The sequence below is a fragment of the Sus scrofa genome, chromosome 5 (assembly GCF_000003025.6).
Source record: "Sus scrofa isolate TJ Tabasco breed Duroc chromosome 5, Sscrofa11.1, whole genome shotgun sequence".
In the NCBI taxonomy this organism is placed as follows: domain Eukaryota; kingdom Metazoa; phylum Chordata; class Mammalia; order Artiodactyla; family Suidae; genus Sus; species Sus scrofa.
The window spans coordinates 73,563,755-73,581,369 of NC_010447.5; the positions used below are offsets into that span (position 1 = coordinate 73,563,755).

At 36.8% G+C, this 17,615-nt stretch overlaps 1 protein-coding gene across 11 annotated transcripts in view; it reads left to right on the forward strand.

Annotated features, from left to right (window-relative positions):
- Nucleotides 1-17,615, forward strand: part of PPHLN1 (periphilin 1) — a 140,199-nt gene that overhangs the window by 7,550 nt on the left and 115,034 nt on the right. For all 11 annotated transcript variants that reach the window (XM_013997950.2, XM_013997947.2, XM_013997948.2 and 8 more), the window contains one exon: nucleotides 8,945-9,036. In XM_013997950.2, coding sequence (XP_013853404.1) covers nucleotides 8,965-9,036 — 72 coding nt within the window. In that variant the 5' untranslated portion in view covers nucleotides 8,945-8,964. The remainder of the gene's footprint in view (nucleotides 1-8,944; nucleotides 9,037-17,615) is intronic.

Genomic DNA, 17,615 nt, shown 5'->3' on the forward strand with positions numbered 1-17,615 from the left:
TCAAGGTGATTTTAGCATATTTTTCCCTTATTACCCAAAGTACCTTTCTTATATACCTTTTCTGTTGTTTTAATTAAAGATCTATCTTAAAGCTGGTTTTCTTTACAGCCTAATGTTCTTTTCTTTGGTATGTAATCATTGTATTTTGTTTTACTAACAGTACAAGGTTGCCTATGGAATCACCTATATTCCTGCTTTTCTCAATTATATAGATTTCTTAAGGATAAAAGAAGTTAATCATTTGGCAGTGCTGGTCAATTTTTTTTTAGGCATTTTCTATTAATGGGTGCTAATTATTTTGCTACACTAAGCTCTATTTAATTTCATCATTCTATTGTGTTCTACTATTTTCATGTTCTTACTCTGAAAATACATAGTAATTTAAACAACAATAAAGCATTATATTAGGTTATTGCTGTTTTGTAAAAGCAGTATAGGTGTGGTAAGAATACATTTAAAAACAATACCTACAGATTCTGTAAAGACATTAAGATTTTGGTATACTCACTATTAAGGAAGAACTTAAATGAAGTAATTGATTGCACATTACTTTATAACCTAGTGTTTATATTTAATCATTGTAATATAGTCATTTAAGCAATTTATTGTCAATTGTAAAGGAAACTAATTTCCATTTATAAAATTATGCCTATATGCACAGTAATTGGAATTTGAAATTGAGCTTTAGAAATTATAAACTTTTTAAGGTAAAGATAATTTATTTACCTTATTTCCTAAACATTTTAATTGAAACTGTAATTTTTATAGGTCCTAGTAAGGTGAATATTCCATTGGAGTATCTTTAGGTGTGGAGTCAAATATCCAAAACTGTCATAGGATTCACTGCAGGAATTGAGGTTGTGATAACACTAGTGTAATAGACTAGCTCTTTTGTGGATGCTATTTGTTTCTAGTAGGAATTAAGTTCAAAATACAGATTGATGCCCTATAGAAGTGGTTGTTACATACAGCAGATTCAGTGGGGAGTTTAATGTCAGATAAATTCACATTAAAAAAATATATAAATGTGGTAAAATATGCATAAAATTTGCCGTTTTAACCATATAGGTGTACATGCAGTGGTATTAAGTACATTCACATTGCTGTGTAACCATCACCACCATCCAATGCTTTTCATCTTCCCAAACTGAAACATCATACCTATTATACAATAATTTCTCATTGGATAATTTTGCTTTTATTTCACTTTTTCCTGTGTCTCTGGATTTTAAACCTCTGATTCATTTGCTCATGTTTAGCTTTTGCAAAAATGGATTTCAAGTGATCTCTTTTTTGTTTTTTTTTTTTGCATAATGTACACAATTTTATTTTATTTTTATTTATTTATTTTAATTTATTTTTTCCCACTCTACAGCAAGGGGATCAGGTTATCCTTACATGTATACATTTTTTCCCCCACACTTTGTTCTGTTGCAATATGAGTATCTAAACAAAGTTCTCAATGCTACTCAGCAGGATCTCCTTGTAAATCTATTCTAAATTGTGACTGATAAGCCCAAGCTCCCGATCCCTCCCACTCCCTCCCCCTCCCATCAGGCAGCCTCAAGTCTTTTCTCCAAAGTCCATGATTTTCTTTTCTGAGGAGATGTTCATTTGTGCTGGATATTAGATTCCCGTTATAAGTGATATCACATGGTATTTGTCTTTGTCTTTCTGACTCATTTCACTCAGTATGAGATTCTCTAGTTCCATCCATGTTGCTGCAAATGGCATTATGTCATTCTTTTTTTATGGCTGAGTAGTATTCCATTGTGTATATATACCACATCTTCCGAATCCAATCATCTGTTGATGGACATTTGGGTAGTTTCCATGTCCTGGCTATTATGAATAGTGCTGTAATGAACATGCGGGTGCATGTGTCTCTTTTAAGTAGAGTTTTGTCCAGATATATGCCCAAGAGTGGGATTGCGGGGTCATATGGAAGTTCTATGTATAGATTTCTAAGGTATCTCCAAACTGTTCTCCATTGTGGCTGTACCAGTTTACATTCCCACCAACAGTGCAGGAGGGTTCCCTTTTCTCCACAACCCCTCCAGCACTCAAGTGATCTCTTGATGATGTATATTCTAGATACATTCAAAATGCTATTTTGAATTTCTCTATGATTTTATTTCTCTTTTTTGCCTTGTTCTAGCTGCTTTGTTTCCAATAGCTAGATTTTCATCAAAGTTAAATGTTTTTATTTGTTGCTTTTTTTAAGCTTCTGTAAATTGTGGATTGATTGAAATAGAAATACCGTGAGGTATTGCAATGAAATTTTTATTTATCTTCCAAACTGCCAGGCGTAAAAAGATAAGATCACTCATCTAGTGAACACTCCCTAGATCAGGAGTGACCTATAAATTTAAGACTAAAAATACAGTCTTATTTCTGCCTTTAGCTAGTGAGGCATTTCTCGAAATATCTGTGCAGCAGTTAGGTGAGCCTGATCTTTCTAAGAGAGCCACCTTTGAATTTTCTTGAAGTGGTGGATAGAGTTTCAATAGATATATTCACTTTTTAAATTTTTTAAATTTATTTATTTTTAAATGATTTTTTTCCCATTTATTTGGTTTACTTACAGTGTTGTGTCAATTTCCTACTATACAGCAAAGTGATCCAGTCACACATACATATATACATTCTTTTTCTCACATTATTCTCTATCTTTCTCCATCAAAAGTGACTAGATATATTTCCAGTGCTATACAGCAGGATCTCATTGCTAGATGCACTTTTTTTTAAAAGTAAGAATATTTCAAATATTTGCAATTTCTATCATAAATTGCATATGCCTTTTTCAGAAAAGATTTTACCTAAGCCTGCTCAAGGCACTTTATATTTTTTGAGGGAAAGTCACTAAAAGTTTTCCATCAAACTTATACCTAATAAGTTTAGTGTTCTTTGGTGAGTTAATGTTAATATTGGCTTGATATTGGGATAACGTTTGAACATGGGATTTTTTTTTTTTTTTTTTTTTTTTTTGCCAGTAGAAAACTGTAGGGATTTCCAAACTAAGGATGCTAGATTTTCTTTCAATATAAGATATTTTAAAGCTAGTGTTCTTAATATTCTAGGTAAAAATTACCTTAAACATCTAGTACAGTCTTTTCAAAGAAAGGATGATGTATGCTCAACTGGCAAAATTAGGACTTGACATAATATTGTTCTTGTGAATCTTGGGTGGCCTCTGGTGGTCAAAATAATATCTTCTATTTTAAAAGGGGTGTTTGAAGGGGGGTTTGCTTATTACTAAGATCAATTGCAAAATATTTTATTTTGAGAGTTTCATTAATGAAGCCTTAACTATTTTTCTCCATTGATATATACAGAAAACTTTAAATTTGATTCCTGAAAGACCTCAAGTAAGTAGTATAGTAATTATTCATACTTTTTTTTGTGGGAATCCAGTAGATTTCAATCTTTAGTGTTCTATCTCGTTAGGAAATTATATGATATTTCTTTAGAATTCTTACAGTTTATTCTTTCTCATTAATTACAGAATGTTATTTTTACTTATCTTCTCCTTTAGTTCATTAATTTATATTCATAATTTTAGCCATCACTTGACAAATTAAACCTATTCCAGGACCTTCAAAAAGTTACTGATTTTTGTAATAGATAATAGGACATACTAAAACATGCAGTGAAAATATTTACCCTCCTATACTCTAGCCACCCTGTTTTCCCCAGAGGACAGGCACAGTTATATTCTCTTGCTTATACATACATGTTTTTAAATACCCTGCCTTTTTACTTTCCAAAGGGTCAGCATACTTTACATGTTAATTTGCCCTTTGTTCTTTGCAGTTTATCTTGGCAATCTTTCTATATTGGTACATATGGGATTATACTTTTCTTTGAAATGTTTATTTTTAATATTTGAAATAAATATTCCTTTATATGAATGTATAACACTTTAATCTGAACCCTCCTGAGGGATTTTTTTAGGTTGCTTTCAATCTTTCCTGTGCATATGTACAAGTATACATAGAAGTGGAATTGCCAGGTCAAGGTGTATGTGCATTTAAGTTTTTAATAGATACTGTCAAATTGTTTCCAGTCTATTCCTTCATTAATGTACTATGATGAGAGTGTGATGTATGTATGAGAGTGTTGCTTTCCTTACTCTTACTGAAGTGGTTTGATTTCTGCAGAGCTTTGGGTGAAAATTAGTATTACATTATAGCTTCAGTTTTCATCTTTATTTTGAAGGAAGTTGAGCATCTTTTCAAAAGATTGAGCCATTGTATTTCCTTTTTTGTGAACTGACTTCATATGTTTATTTTTCTTTTGGGTTGTTGGTTTTTTCCCTGTGATTTGATTTGTTTGTTGCTGTTACTATTTCTCTCTACTGTATCTTAAGTAGGATAAAATCTAACTCATTCTTTAGACTGAAACCTTTTTACTGAAACCTGGATTCAGTAAAGACAAGCAGGAGAAGTAATGTTGACAGTTTCTTTTCCTTTTAAGCTTCCATCAGTTCTTGTACCTAAACACTGGTTACTTTAAAATAACATTGTTAATGACGTCTGACTGCAGAGTTAGAATTCAGGTTGCTTTGGAGTTCCCATCGTGGCACAGTGGTTAATGAATCTGACCAGGAACCATGAGGTTGCAGGTTTGATCCCTGACCTTGCTCAGTGGGTTGTAGGCTACAGCTCCGATTCAACCCCTAGCCTGGGAACCTCCATATGCTGCCGGTGCGGCCCCAGAAAAGGCGCAAAAAAAAAAAAAGACAAAGAATTCAGGTTGCTTTATGCATAATGTTAAAAGCTAATTTTAATTTCCTCAGGCATCTTTGGTTAGTTAGTTCATTTTATTTGGTCTGTTTGTATTAGAAAATATAGACTTGTTTTTGCAGCAAAAATTATGATAACGTCAAAAATATTACTCTCATCTTCTAGCCTTTATATTTACCTAGCCTAAATTAACCTAAACTATTACAACTCTTTGCTGCCAAAGTAGGATGTCCATTCCTTTTTCTCCCCACTTTTTTTTTTTTGGTCTTTTTTTGTCTTTTCTAGGGCTGCACCTATGGCATATGGAGGTTCCCAGGCTAGGGGTCCAACTGCAGCTGCAGCCGCCGGCCCAGGCCGGAGCCACAGCAGTGCGGGATCTGAGCTGCGTCCGAAGTCCATACCACAGCCCACAGCAATGCCGGATCCTCAACCTACTGAGCAAGGCCAGGGATCGAACCTGCAACCCCATGTCTCCCAGTCAGATTCGTTAACCACTGAGCCACGATGGGAACTCCCCCCACTTATTATTAAAGCAGAAAGAACCACCAAAAATCTCTTGACATATGTCTTCTCTAAAGGATTATTCTTTTTCACAGGTCTGTGGACTGTGCACCTGTACTAGTTGCCTTATTTTCTGTGTACTAAAAGCCCCTAACTTGGTACCTGTCCCATTTTTACTTTTCACTCACGATCATCCTTCTGCACATCAGAATGATTCATTGTTCTGACCTGTTTCCTGATTACTTCATCCTCTCCTGGTTCCGCCCTGTTAACTGTTTGTCATCTATTCCAAGGCTTGTCAAGCTGCTGCCTGTGGGCCATCTGCTTATTTTTGTAAATACAGTTTTTTTGGAACACAGCCATACCCATATATTTATGTATATTGCCTATGGATGCTTTCATGTTATAATAGCAGCATCAAGTAGTTTGGTGATGGAGACTTGTGACCAGCAGTACCAAAAATATTTGTTTGGTCCTTTATAAAAAAAATGTTTGTGAACCCCTCAACCACTGTATTTCCATCTCATGTAAATGACTTTTGAGCTGTTTTCTACACCCCGTTTTCATCTTCTCTCATTTGCCTTGTTTACCAGTTTACAGATACTTTTTCATCTGGCCTGTGTATCTCACTGCATTAGCTTTCTACTCAGAATGTGTCAGCTCTTTTTGTCAAAGTAGGAAGCCTCTCTGCATACCAAATGTGAAAAATGCTGACAGGACTTTTTATTTTTTTTAAGAATTTTGGCAGTTTGTTTATTCATCAGATGATAGACATTTGGGTGTTTGCAGATTTTGGCTATTATGAATAAAAGTGCTGTGGACATTCACACAGAAGTCATTGTGAGAAACCTAAATTATTTTTCATGGGTACTTAGGAATTGCTAGGTGGTATGATAAGAGCATGATTAATTTTACTGGGAACCATGAGGCTGTTTTCAAAGATTTTAGTTACTACCCACAGAACTTTTATTTTAATTTCAAATTTTATAATGGTGCCTTTGCATTTAAAATAAGTTTATAGTTTATAACATTAAAAACAAAATCAAGAGTGGTCTGTTTCAAGGTTGTATTTTTACAGGATTGTTTAGTACTTTTTATTTTTATTTATTTATTTTTAATATATTATATATTTTTTTATTTTCCCACTGTACAGCAAGGGGATCAAGTTATCCTTACATGTATACATTACAATTACATTTTTTTTCCCTCACCCTTTGTTCTGTTGCAACATGAGTATCTAAACAAAGTTCTCAATGCTACTCAGCAGGATCTCCTTGTAAATCTGTTCTAAGTTGTGTCTGATAAGCCCAAGCTCCCGATCCCTCCCACTCCCTCCCCCTCCCATCAGGCAGCCACAAGTCTTTTCTCCAAAGTCCATGATTTTTTTTTCTTTTTTCTTTTTTTTTTTTTGTCTTTTTGTCTTTTGTTGTTGTTGCTATTTCTTGGGCCGCTCCCGCCGCATGTGGAGGTTCCCAGGCTAGGGGTTGAATCGGAGCTGTAGCCACCGGCCTACGCCAGAGCCACAGCAACGCGGGATCTGAGCCGCATCTGCAACCTACACCACAGCTCCCGGCAACGCCGGATCGTTAACCCACTGAACAAGGGCAGGGACCGAACCCACGACCTCATGGTTCCTAGTCAGATTCGTTAACCACTGCGCCACGACGGGAACTCCCATGATTTTCTTTTCTGAGGAGATGTTCATTTGTGCCGGATATTAGATTCCCGTTATAAGTGATATCACATGGTATTTGTCTTTGTCTTTCTGACTCATTTCACTCAGTATGAGATTCTCTAGTTCCATTCATGTTGCTGCAAATGGCATTATGTCATTCTTTTTTATGGCTGAGTAGTATTCCATTGTGTATATATACTACATCTTCCGAATCCAATCATTGTTTAGGACTTTTTAAAGTTAAAATCACTTCAACACACAAAGAGACTCTAAGCTTTAAGGGTGTAGAGAAGCAAAACTGCTACTGTACAAACTATCCACCTGGAGAGCTTTGCTGATCAGCCTTTTTTTCTTTTCTTTTCTTTTTTTTGTCTTTTGTCTTTTTAGGGCTGTACCCATGGCATATGGAGATTCCCAGGCTGGGGGTCTAATTGGAGCTACAGCTGCCGGCCTACACTACAGCAACATGGGATCTGAGCTGCATCTGCAACGTGCACCACAGCTCACAGATCCTTAACCCAATGAGCGAGGCCAGGGATCAGACCCTAAACCTCATGGTTCCTAGTTGGATTCATTTCTGCTGCGCCACGACGGGAACTCCCTGATCAGCCTTTTAGACTATTCATTAAAATGAATCTTTTCTAATTTTTACTCTGTGAGAATGAAAAATTTGTAGTCTTAGGGATCTTTCCAGAATTGATGATAACAAGGTCTTTGGAGTTTAAATAGCTTTGGAAATAGAGGTAGGGCTTTCTGTTTTATTTTTTATTCATTTATTTTCTATTTATTTATTTATTCTTTTCATTTTATGGCTGCCCTGTGGCATATGGAAGTGCCCCGGGCTAGGGGTTTAATTGGAGCTGCAGCTGCAGGCCTACGCCACAGCCATGGCAGACCTGGTCTGAGCCACACCTGCAACCTACACTGCAGCTTGTGGCAATGCTGGATTCTTAACCCACTGAGTGAGGCCAGGGATTGAGCCCACATCCTCACGGACACACTATATCAAGTTCTTAACGTGCAGAGCCACAACAGGAACTTCTGTATTTTTTTTTTTTTTTTTGTCTTTTGTCTCTTAGGGCCACACTCGCGGCACACGGAGGTTCCCAGGCTAGGGGTCAAATCAGAGTTGTAGCTGCTGGTCTACACCACAGTGATGCCAATCTGAGGTGGGTCTGTGACCTACACCACAGCTCACGGCAATGCCGAATCCTTAACCCACTGAGGGAGACCAGGGTTCAAACCCGAAACCTCATGGTTCCTATTTGGATTCGTTTCTGCTGCGTCATGATGGGAACTCCTGTATTTTTTTTTTTAAAAAGAAAATTATAGGGGTTCCCACTGTGACGCAGTGGGTTAAGAATCTGACTGCAGCTTGTTTGATGGCTGTGGAGGTGTGGATTTGATCCTGGCCCAGCGTAATGGATTAAGGGATCCAACACTGCTATAGCTCAGATTCAGTCCCTGACCTGGCAACTTCCATATGCTGCAGGTGTGGCCATAAAATAAAAAGAAAATTTCTTGGAGTTCTCGTCGTGGCGCAGTGGTTAACGAATCCGACTAGGAACCATGAGGTTGCGGATTCGGTCCCTGCCCTTGCTCAGTGGGTTAACGATCCGGCGTTGCCGGGAGCTGTGGTGTAGGTTGCAGACGCGGCTCGGATCCTGCGTTGCTGTGGCTCTGGCGTAGGCCGGTGGCTACAGCTCCAGCTCCGATTCAACCCCTAGCCTGGGAACCTCCATATGCCGCGGGAGCGGCCCAAGAAATAGCAACAACAACAACAAAAGACAAAAAAAAAAAAAAATAATAATAATAATAAAAAGAAAATTTCAAAATTGTTTAGAAGAAGAATTGGCCATAACTATCTCTTTATCCTTTTGGTCATTTGCGGTTGTTTTTTTTCCTTAAGTATTTCTGGAAAATATTTGTGTTGGAAATTAATCGTTTACTTTGTCCTTTTTTTCTTTGTTATTTCCTAATAACATAAACCCCATCGTTCTTTGGTTTCTTTTTTATTCTTTAGTGGCTTACAGAAGAGATGAAATGTGGTCTGAAGGACGATATGACTATGAAAGACTCCCAAGAGAAAGAGTACCTCCTCGAAATCACCCCAGTGTAAGTTGTTACATGTAGAATAATTCAAAATCTACTGTCTTACGTGAATTTGGTATACTAAAGCTGTTTGCAATGTAGATAGATCAAACTTATTTTTTAAAAGTTAAAAGTTTGAAAATAAAAGACATTTTATTTATACAAAAAATCTGTTATATGTTTCTTGTTTAATTTATTAAAGGGAATATTTATATTGAATTTGTGAAGAAAATTTGAGATTTGATAAAGTTCACCCCATCAGTTGACAAAGTATTTGAGCCCCTGGTCATACTATTGGCTGTCACCTGTTTCTTTATTCCTAAAAATAGAGAAATTTGCAGATTGGATATGTGAAATTCTAAAGTAGGGGCAGCTCTGGAACAGGTAGGTAGGCCATTGTTAGTATGCTGTTCTACTGCTTGTGTTTTTGTTGCTCTGGGAATTGAGAATTTTTAGCCAGTCCTTTGTTTTTCTCAAGTAGGTAATTGTTTTGCTTATTATTGTATTCCAGCACTATGTTTTGTACCTGGCACATAGTAGGAACTCATTATTGTTGAGTGGATATATTCTCTCTCTCTCTCTCTCTCTCTCCTCAAAATCTTTTGTGGAGACCTAAGGAAGGCTTTGGGGAAGGTCAAGAAGCTGTCACTCTTAAATTTTGCATAAACCCATTTTAAGCACCAGGGGATTGGGCTCATGGTGGTGGTATGTGGATATTATGGCTTCATTATACACCATCAAAGGGCACAAATATTTGTTTATATGTTAGTTGTTTTTACTTTCATAAGTAAATCCCACAACCCACTTAGATAAATATCATCTTCATGGTTGTCATTTGGCCTAGGTCACAGCTTAGGTTAGGATAGATCTAAAATGATTTAAGATGGAAAAAATGAAGAGGCCTACCATATTTCAGAATGGGCAGACTTAATTATTTCCAAATAATTTCCAAGTTAATTTATAGACTTGATGTTTCTAATGAAAATCTCAATTACAATTTCTTTTCAGGAGGAAGTGGGATGGACTGGGAGTTTGGGGTTAGTAGGTGCAAACTGTTATATTTAGAATGGGTAGACAGCAAGGTCCTACTGTATAGCACAGGAAGATATATCCAGTCTCCTGAGATAAACCATGGTGGAAAATAATATTAAAAAAATGTATATATATGTATGACTGAGTCACCTTGCTTTACAGCAGAAATTGGCACAACATTGTAAAGTAACTATACTTTAAAAAAATAAATAAAACTTTTTTCAACTTGATAAAATTATTTTATAATTTACTTAAATAAGTGATAAGATATAGTTCTAATAAAGAGATGGGAAAATGAATGACTTTTTTTTAAATTAATTTTTTAGGACCCCTTCCCTCCCAAAGATATTTCTCATTAGACATTTGGGATACTTAAAAGAATTTTCTTTTTTTTTTCTTTTTTTTTGCCATTTCTTGGGCCACTCCCGTGGCATATGGAGGTTCCCAGGCTAGGGGTCTAATCGGAGCTGTAGCCACCAGCCTACGCCAGAACCACAGCAACGCAGGATCCGAGCTGCATCTGTGACCTACACCACAGCTCACGGCAACGCCGGATCCTTAACCCACTGAGTGAGGCCGGGGAAGGGACCCGCACCCTCATGGTTCCTAGTCGGATTCGTTAACCACTGCGCCACGATGGGAACTCCTAAAAGAATTTTCTATGTGGTTTTGCTGTTAACTGAATATATAGTTGTGTTTGTTTTACTTTGTTCTTTATTTAGGGGGTTTCCTTTTTTTTTCTAATTAGTTTATTTATTTATATACTTATCTATTGTTAATGTAACACATTTACATGGCTCCAAATTATAAAATAAGGTATGTTTGGAGGAGGGATAACTTACTTTAAATGGTAATTTATTGTAAATATCCATTTAACTATTGCCTGCTTACTCTAAGTGTAGAGTTTTGTATATAAACTTACTAATCTTCAAAATAATTTCCGAGTGTTGAATGGTACAACATTTATAGAACTCAGTAGAATGTTTTAGAAGCCGTACAGTGTAGGCAGAGGTTTGTATATAGATATATAATTTTAGACAACAATGGGAAATAGTCATGATAAAATGATGGGAATAGTTATCACATTAAATCTTTACTACACTATAGTGTCTTATATGTACATGCCAGCTTGTATGATAGAACATACTGCAGAGGGAGTTGGCCTCAAAAACTGTTAAAACTGGAATCAGACCTGCCTAGAGGCTATTGCTGAGCAAGGCAACTGGTTTTAAGATGGGAATACTTGGTTTATCAGTGTCATAAAGTCAAATAAGTAGGGCCCTCCAGGTCTCTAGTGAGGTCATTGTCTCTGGGAGAATGGATTTGAGGAAGTCCATATCTAATAGCCTTTATTTTTCTCTGAAGTAAGAAGTGGCACTGTCATCTCTTGGAAGTTGAGGTGGTAGAGAGAGAGGGGCTAGCATTGAAGTTTTGCAGTAGCCCTTGTAGATGTCTCCTGACCAGAGATCTTTAGGAAGACTCTTGCTGAGGGGTAGTAAGCTTGTATACCTTAAATGTTATAGGGACACCAATCTGTAGGATTATCTGCTTCATTATCTAAGTAACCCAGGTTAGGAGTAGAGAAATCTAGTTGTGTTGATTTAAGATTGCAAGATGAATGGTGGACCCCTGAAGATATGGATATTGAAGGTTCTGACACGAGAATTATTGAGGTGATGTGGAATGGGCCGATTAGGAAAGGGAATCAGGTGATGAAAAGGACAGTGTATTGGAAGAAGTAACGAGTTGAGGAACAAGAGGTTAGTGAGGTTGAAGGCCAGGGAATGGGGGAAAGATAATATAGTGGTATTTTGGAATGTAGAATGTCCAAGATGGAGCAAGAAGTTCTGGGTGACTGAAGTTCAGTGTTTGGTGGTGGGAATGAGGGTAGGTGAAGGTTATTGGAGGTGAGAGCAACAAAACTTTGAGGCTAGATTTTGGATCAGTAATCTAGATTAGAGGCTCTCCAGTCCTTACTGTATGTTAGATTCACCTAGAGGATTCTTCAATGATCATGAATAAGCCCTGTCCTATCCCAGATAATTAACTATAATCTCAGTGGTTAGGATCTGAATATCAGTATTGTTTTAAAGTTTAGCGGGTGATTCTTATATGTGGAATTAAGAAGGGAAGATTGTAGCTGAACAGTGAAGCCACTGATGATGACAGGAGCTGAGGTAAAGATGACAGGTAAAGAAAGTCCTCAATGAAGAGGACGTTGTAGTAATAAAATCTAAACAAATACAAACATTTTCATTTTGTACCATTCGTGTGTGCTTAAAACCCGAACAGAGGCATTTTTCCTTTGTAAAATAATTTCATCAGCAGTAAGTAGATGAGAAGAAATGTTTTATACCACAAATGCCGTTAAAATCAGATTAGATGTTCTCAACTCTATCTAAGTGCTTAATAAATCTCACTTAAGTTCTCTGGCTTTTAGGTTCCTCTTAGACGGGGAGAAGCCCGGATTGCTTTTCTCCTTTAGAGACCATGGAACATGCCCAAACATTGGTCCAGTTCATTCTCTGCTCTTTCTTCTTTAATTCCATTAGATTGGTTTCTCCATCCCCCAATTGACTTGACTTACTTTATAAATCCTTCAGTATTTCCACATTCCTCCTCCTCAAACTACATTTTTTTTGCTGGTGAGCCTTACCTAATTTTGGTTAGTATTTTAAAGCTTTCCCTTCCTGTCCCCTTTGATGGCTCTTAGAAAATTATCTTTGTGTTCCCATTGTGGCTCAGTGTGTTGAAAATCTGACTAGTATCCATGAGGATGCAGGTTCCAACCCTGGCCTTGCTCAGTGGTTTAAGGAGCTGGCATTGCCGCAAGCTGCACTGTGGGTCTAGATGCAGCTCAGTTCTGGCGTTGCTGTGGCTGTGGCATAGGTTGGCAGGCACGGCTCCTACCGTGGGAACCCCTAGCCTGGGAACTTCCGTATACTGCAGGTTAAAAAAAAAGAAAAAGAAAAGGCAAAGAAAGTTATCCCTTTGCCTTTTATGTTACACCTACATTTTAAAGCATAGGTTCTTATCCTTTTTTTGTGCCATGGATCCCAGTAACAATCTGGTGATGCCTATGGATCTCTTCTCAGAATAGCATTTTTAAAAATAAAATGCACAGAATTAAAGGAGACCACTTATTTTGAATCTAATGATCAAACTATTAAAAACCAAGTTTGGGAGTTCCCGTCGTGGCGCAGTGGTTAACGAATCTGACTAGGAACCATGAGGTTGCGGGTTCGGTCCCTGCCCTTGCTCAGTGGGTTGACGATCCGGCGTTGCCGTGAGCTGTGGTGTGGTTCGCAGACGCGGCTCGGATCCCCCGTTGCTATGGCTCTGGCATAGGCCAGTGGCTACAGCTCTGATTCGACCCCTAGCCTGGGAACCTCCATATGCCGCGGGAGCAGCCCAAGAAATAAGCAAAAAGACAAAAAACAAAACAAAACAAAACCAAGTTTGTCGTGTAGTTGTTATACCTACTTTTTAAAAATAGGTAATTAAATATCAAGAACTAGTGGTGGGGGTTTCAATGCTATATTTTCAAAATAGTGATGAGTGTAAATGATATTTTGAGCTAACTGCAAAGCTGTAACATGATTTCTGTTAGTGCCAAAGCCACAGATACTACTGTTGCTATTGTGTTGTTTGTTGCTACATTTAGGTGAAAATAATTTTTTATTCACATTTGATTTCATGGACCTACTGAATCCTTGAGTTAAAGTGTTTAAGTGACACTAGAACTAGAAATATAAATCACTAAAGTTGTAATTCTGACTTTGGATCTAATAAAAACATAATTAAAAGTTTAAAAATATTTGCTTACAAAGCAGAGATCATCTAAGATTATTTTAAAAGCTGTGTTAGTGTATCTTATTGCCATGTACAAGAATTTTCATAAGTAGCGTTATTCATAAGTGCTCCAAACTGGCAACAGTCCAAACGTCCACCAGTAGAGTGGATAAATTAATAGCGCAGTTATACACCAATGAAAAAGCATGGCCTACTGCCAGAGGCAACAACATGTGTGAACCTCACAAACAAGCCTGAAACGTACATATACTGTATGTTTCCTTTTATATAAAGTTTCCAAACAGGCAGAACTAGCCAGGAAAGTATTTACTTTTGGGAGACAGTAGTGACTAAAAGAGGTACAAGGTTTTTGCCATGCTGAGAATGTTCATTTTCTTGATCTGGGTGATATTTATGTATGTGATTACCTTGCAAAAATATATCCAGAAATATATTTAGGCTTTGTACTTCTTTAAATATGAACATCATACCACAATAAAACTTTACCTAAAATCTTGAAAAGGTAGAATATTCCCTCCCCCCCCATTATAAAACTTTTAGCTAATCCTTCAAAAAGTGAGAACACACTCTCATTAGTGTCTGGGAAATAGGAAGTTGGTGTTTTATTTTGAGTTCTGTTATCTAACAGAAAAGATTTTACTGCATTTCTCTTTTTCCCTCTTTGTCCCATTCATTCCCAGTTCTGATACATCAGAAAGGTGTCTGAGGAACTGCTGGATATGACATAAAGTATGACATCAAGTGGGAACTTTAGAACTTTAGAAGTACCTACTGCACTAGTAAGACCTCAGTTATAAAGCAACTGTTTTGTGAGCTTCTAGCTGTGATAAACCTGGAAGACAATTAGATACATATATCTTGGTGCTGATGTTAAATTATACAAATAAGCCTATCCTCACGTACAACTTGACAAATGTATCAATTATTATCTTTGTGCTTTAGAACATTCAAAAATTTCTTCTGTATCTATAATAATTTAAAGTGCTTTCACATACCTTTTTTTTTTTTTTTTTTTTTTTTGGTCTTAAACTTGGGTGGATAAATAGGAGACCAAAGCCCAGAGAAGTACCCTGCACAGAATCTGCATGTAAGCATACATGTTCCTTTATTGGGAGGACATTGATTATCATAGAACATCTACATTTAACTTCTAGATGTCTATAAAGTCTTTATTTTAACTTTTTTCTTTTTTTTGCTGCCCGCATAGAAGTTCCCAGGCCAGGGACTGAACCCCTGCCACAGCAGTCAGCCAAGCCACAGCAGTGACTATGCCTGGTCCTTAACCACTGAGTGAGTCACTAGGGAACTCGAAGGCCTTTATTTTTAAAGCACAGTTTTCACTAGTCAATCATTTCTATGAGCTTGTTTATCTGATTTTATAGCCTTTATCAAGTTTTCTGATGGAATGGCTTTTACGTACATAATTTTCAGTTATGGAAGTCCATTTTGTTAGCCTAATGAAGAACAGATAGGTGATGTGGGACATTTTAATGGAGTTGCAACATAAAATGTCCATTTTCCATCAGCTTATTTAAAAATGGGAGATAAGTTTTAGTTTTGGAATTTTTAAATGTTGTGAAGATTTGGAAACAAAGATCAAAACACTAGCAGCTTATATTCTGGGCACTCTAATATAACTGGGGCTGAAGCAGTCCTATCTGCTTCTACCTGCCCACCCTCTATTCCTTTAACAAGTACATATGAAGTAAAAGATTATCTAATCTTGGTAGCAGTGAGAATTGTAAAGGTTGTGGGTAGTGATGTCAGGAGCAGCAACATTTAAAAAAAATTTTTTTTTTTTTTTGGTCTTTTTAGGGCCACACTCAAGGCTCATGGAGGTTCCCAGGTTAGGGGTCTAATCGGAGCTGCAGCTGCTGGCCTATATCACAGCCACAGCAACACCAGATCCAAGCCAGGTCTGCAATCTATACCACAGCTCATGGCCACGCCGGATCCCCAGTCCACTGGGCAGGGCCCTGGGATTGAACCCACAACCTCATGCTTCCTAGTCAGATTTGTTTCCCATGTGCCACAACGGGAACTCCTAAAATTTTTTAAAACTTTTCTACCACATTCAGTTAATTTTGAGTTACATAATTAGATTTCATAATAGTTACATATTAATATTTCCTTGGGTTAGTTGAATGTTTGTATAATTCTTGCAATTGATTGTTGCTCTCTCCTGGAGAGTCTAGCCAATCAGAACTGAATTTTTTAGTGAATTTAGAACATGATTTTATTAACGTCTAAGGCCTTGTAGGTAATATACAGAGCATATATCTGTTCTGTATATTCTCAAATTTAAATGTACCCAAAATAGAAACCAGAGATCTTTTATCCAACTTGAAATAATCAAATCTCCTTAATTTAGCAATTCAATTATATACCTATTCCGGATAAAAGTGTTTAAGGTGTATTAACATGGAAATAATTCCTTTTCTTCCCACTCTTGTTTCATGAAATACTTTTATTATGCACATGCATAATTTCTTTTATGCCCCACTTTTTTTTTTCTTTTTAGGGCTGCGTCTGCAACATGTGGAAGTTCCCAGGCTCAGGGTTAAATCGGAGCTGCAGCTGCTGGCCTGCACCACAGCAATGCCAGATCTGAGCCACTTCTGCACCCTACACCACAGCTCACGGCAATGCCAGATCCTTAACCCACTGAGCAAGGCCAGGGATCGAACTCATGTCCTCATGGATACTAGTCAGATTTGTTTCTGCTGTGCCACAATTGTAACTCCCTATGCCCCACTTTTTTATTTTTGTTTTATATAGTCAGTGTTCATGTGACTTTTTCCATGTAAATATAACTTTTTCCAATATTTTGTTAATGAAAGTTTTCAAACTTATAGCAAAGTTGAATTTTCTAGTAAACATCCACTTACTCATCATTTATATTTAACTATTAACATTTTATTAAACTTGCTTTGTTGTGTTTATCCATTTATATATCTATCATGTCTTTATGCATCCACTTTATTCGGTCAAATTGTGGGGATGCATTTCAAAGTAAACTGTGGACAACAGCACTCTTCCCATTACCTACCTAAACATGCATATCATTAGCTAAAATGCAGTGGTTTTTTTGTTTGTTCGTTTTGTTTTTGTTTTTATTTTTTTGGCCACCCCTGCTACATGCAGAAGTACTGGGCCAGGGATTGAACCTGTGCCATGGCAATAACAACATCTGCTGATCCTTAACCTACTTTAATAGTTTATTTTAAATGTGAAAATTACATACATGAAATACAAAATCTTAAGTGTGCATTTGCTGAGTTTCGATTAGTGATGTTTCTTGTATAAAGCTGTCCCAGGAGGTGTTTAACTTTTTTTGGCTGACAGATGCGTGAACTTAACTTTTTTTTGTTGTCATTACTTCCAGAGAGATGATCAATTCTTGTCTACATTCTGATTTACTGGGGCAGTTCCCGTTTTAGATATTTGACCCATTATTCCCAAAACCATTAAAATGACTCAGAAATACCAATTTCATTGGAAATTCAATGAGTGAATTAAACTAATAAGTGCTACAAAACCTGAGGCATTAGAGTGAGGAAACATCAATCTTTTGAAAGTAGAAGTCTGCCAGCCTCATGGGTAATAGAATTTTTTAGTTAAATGTGGTTCTTCCCTTGTAAAAAACTTGCGATGCCAGCAGTAACATAAAATTGAGATAGCAAAGTGGATTATTTATTTACTTATTAAAAAAATTTTTTTTGGTCTTTTTAGGGCCACATCCATGGCATGGGAAGGTA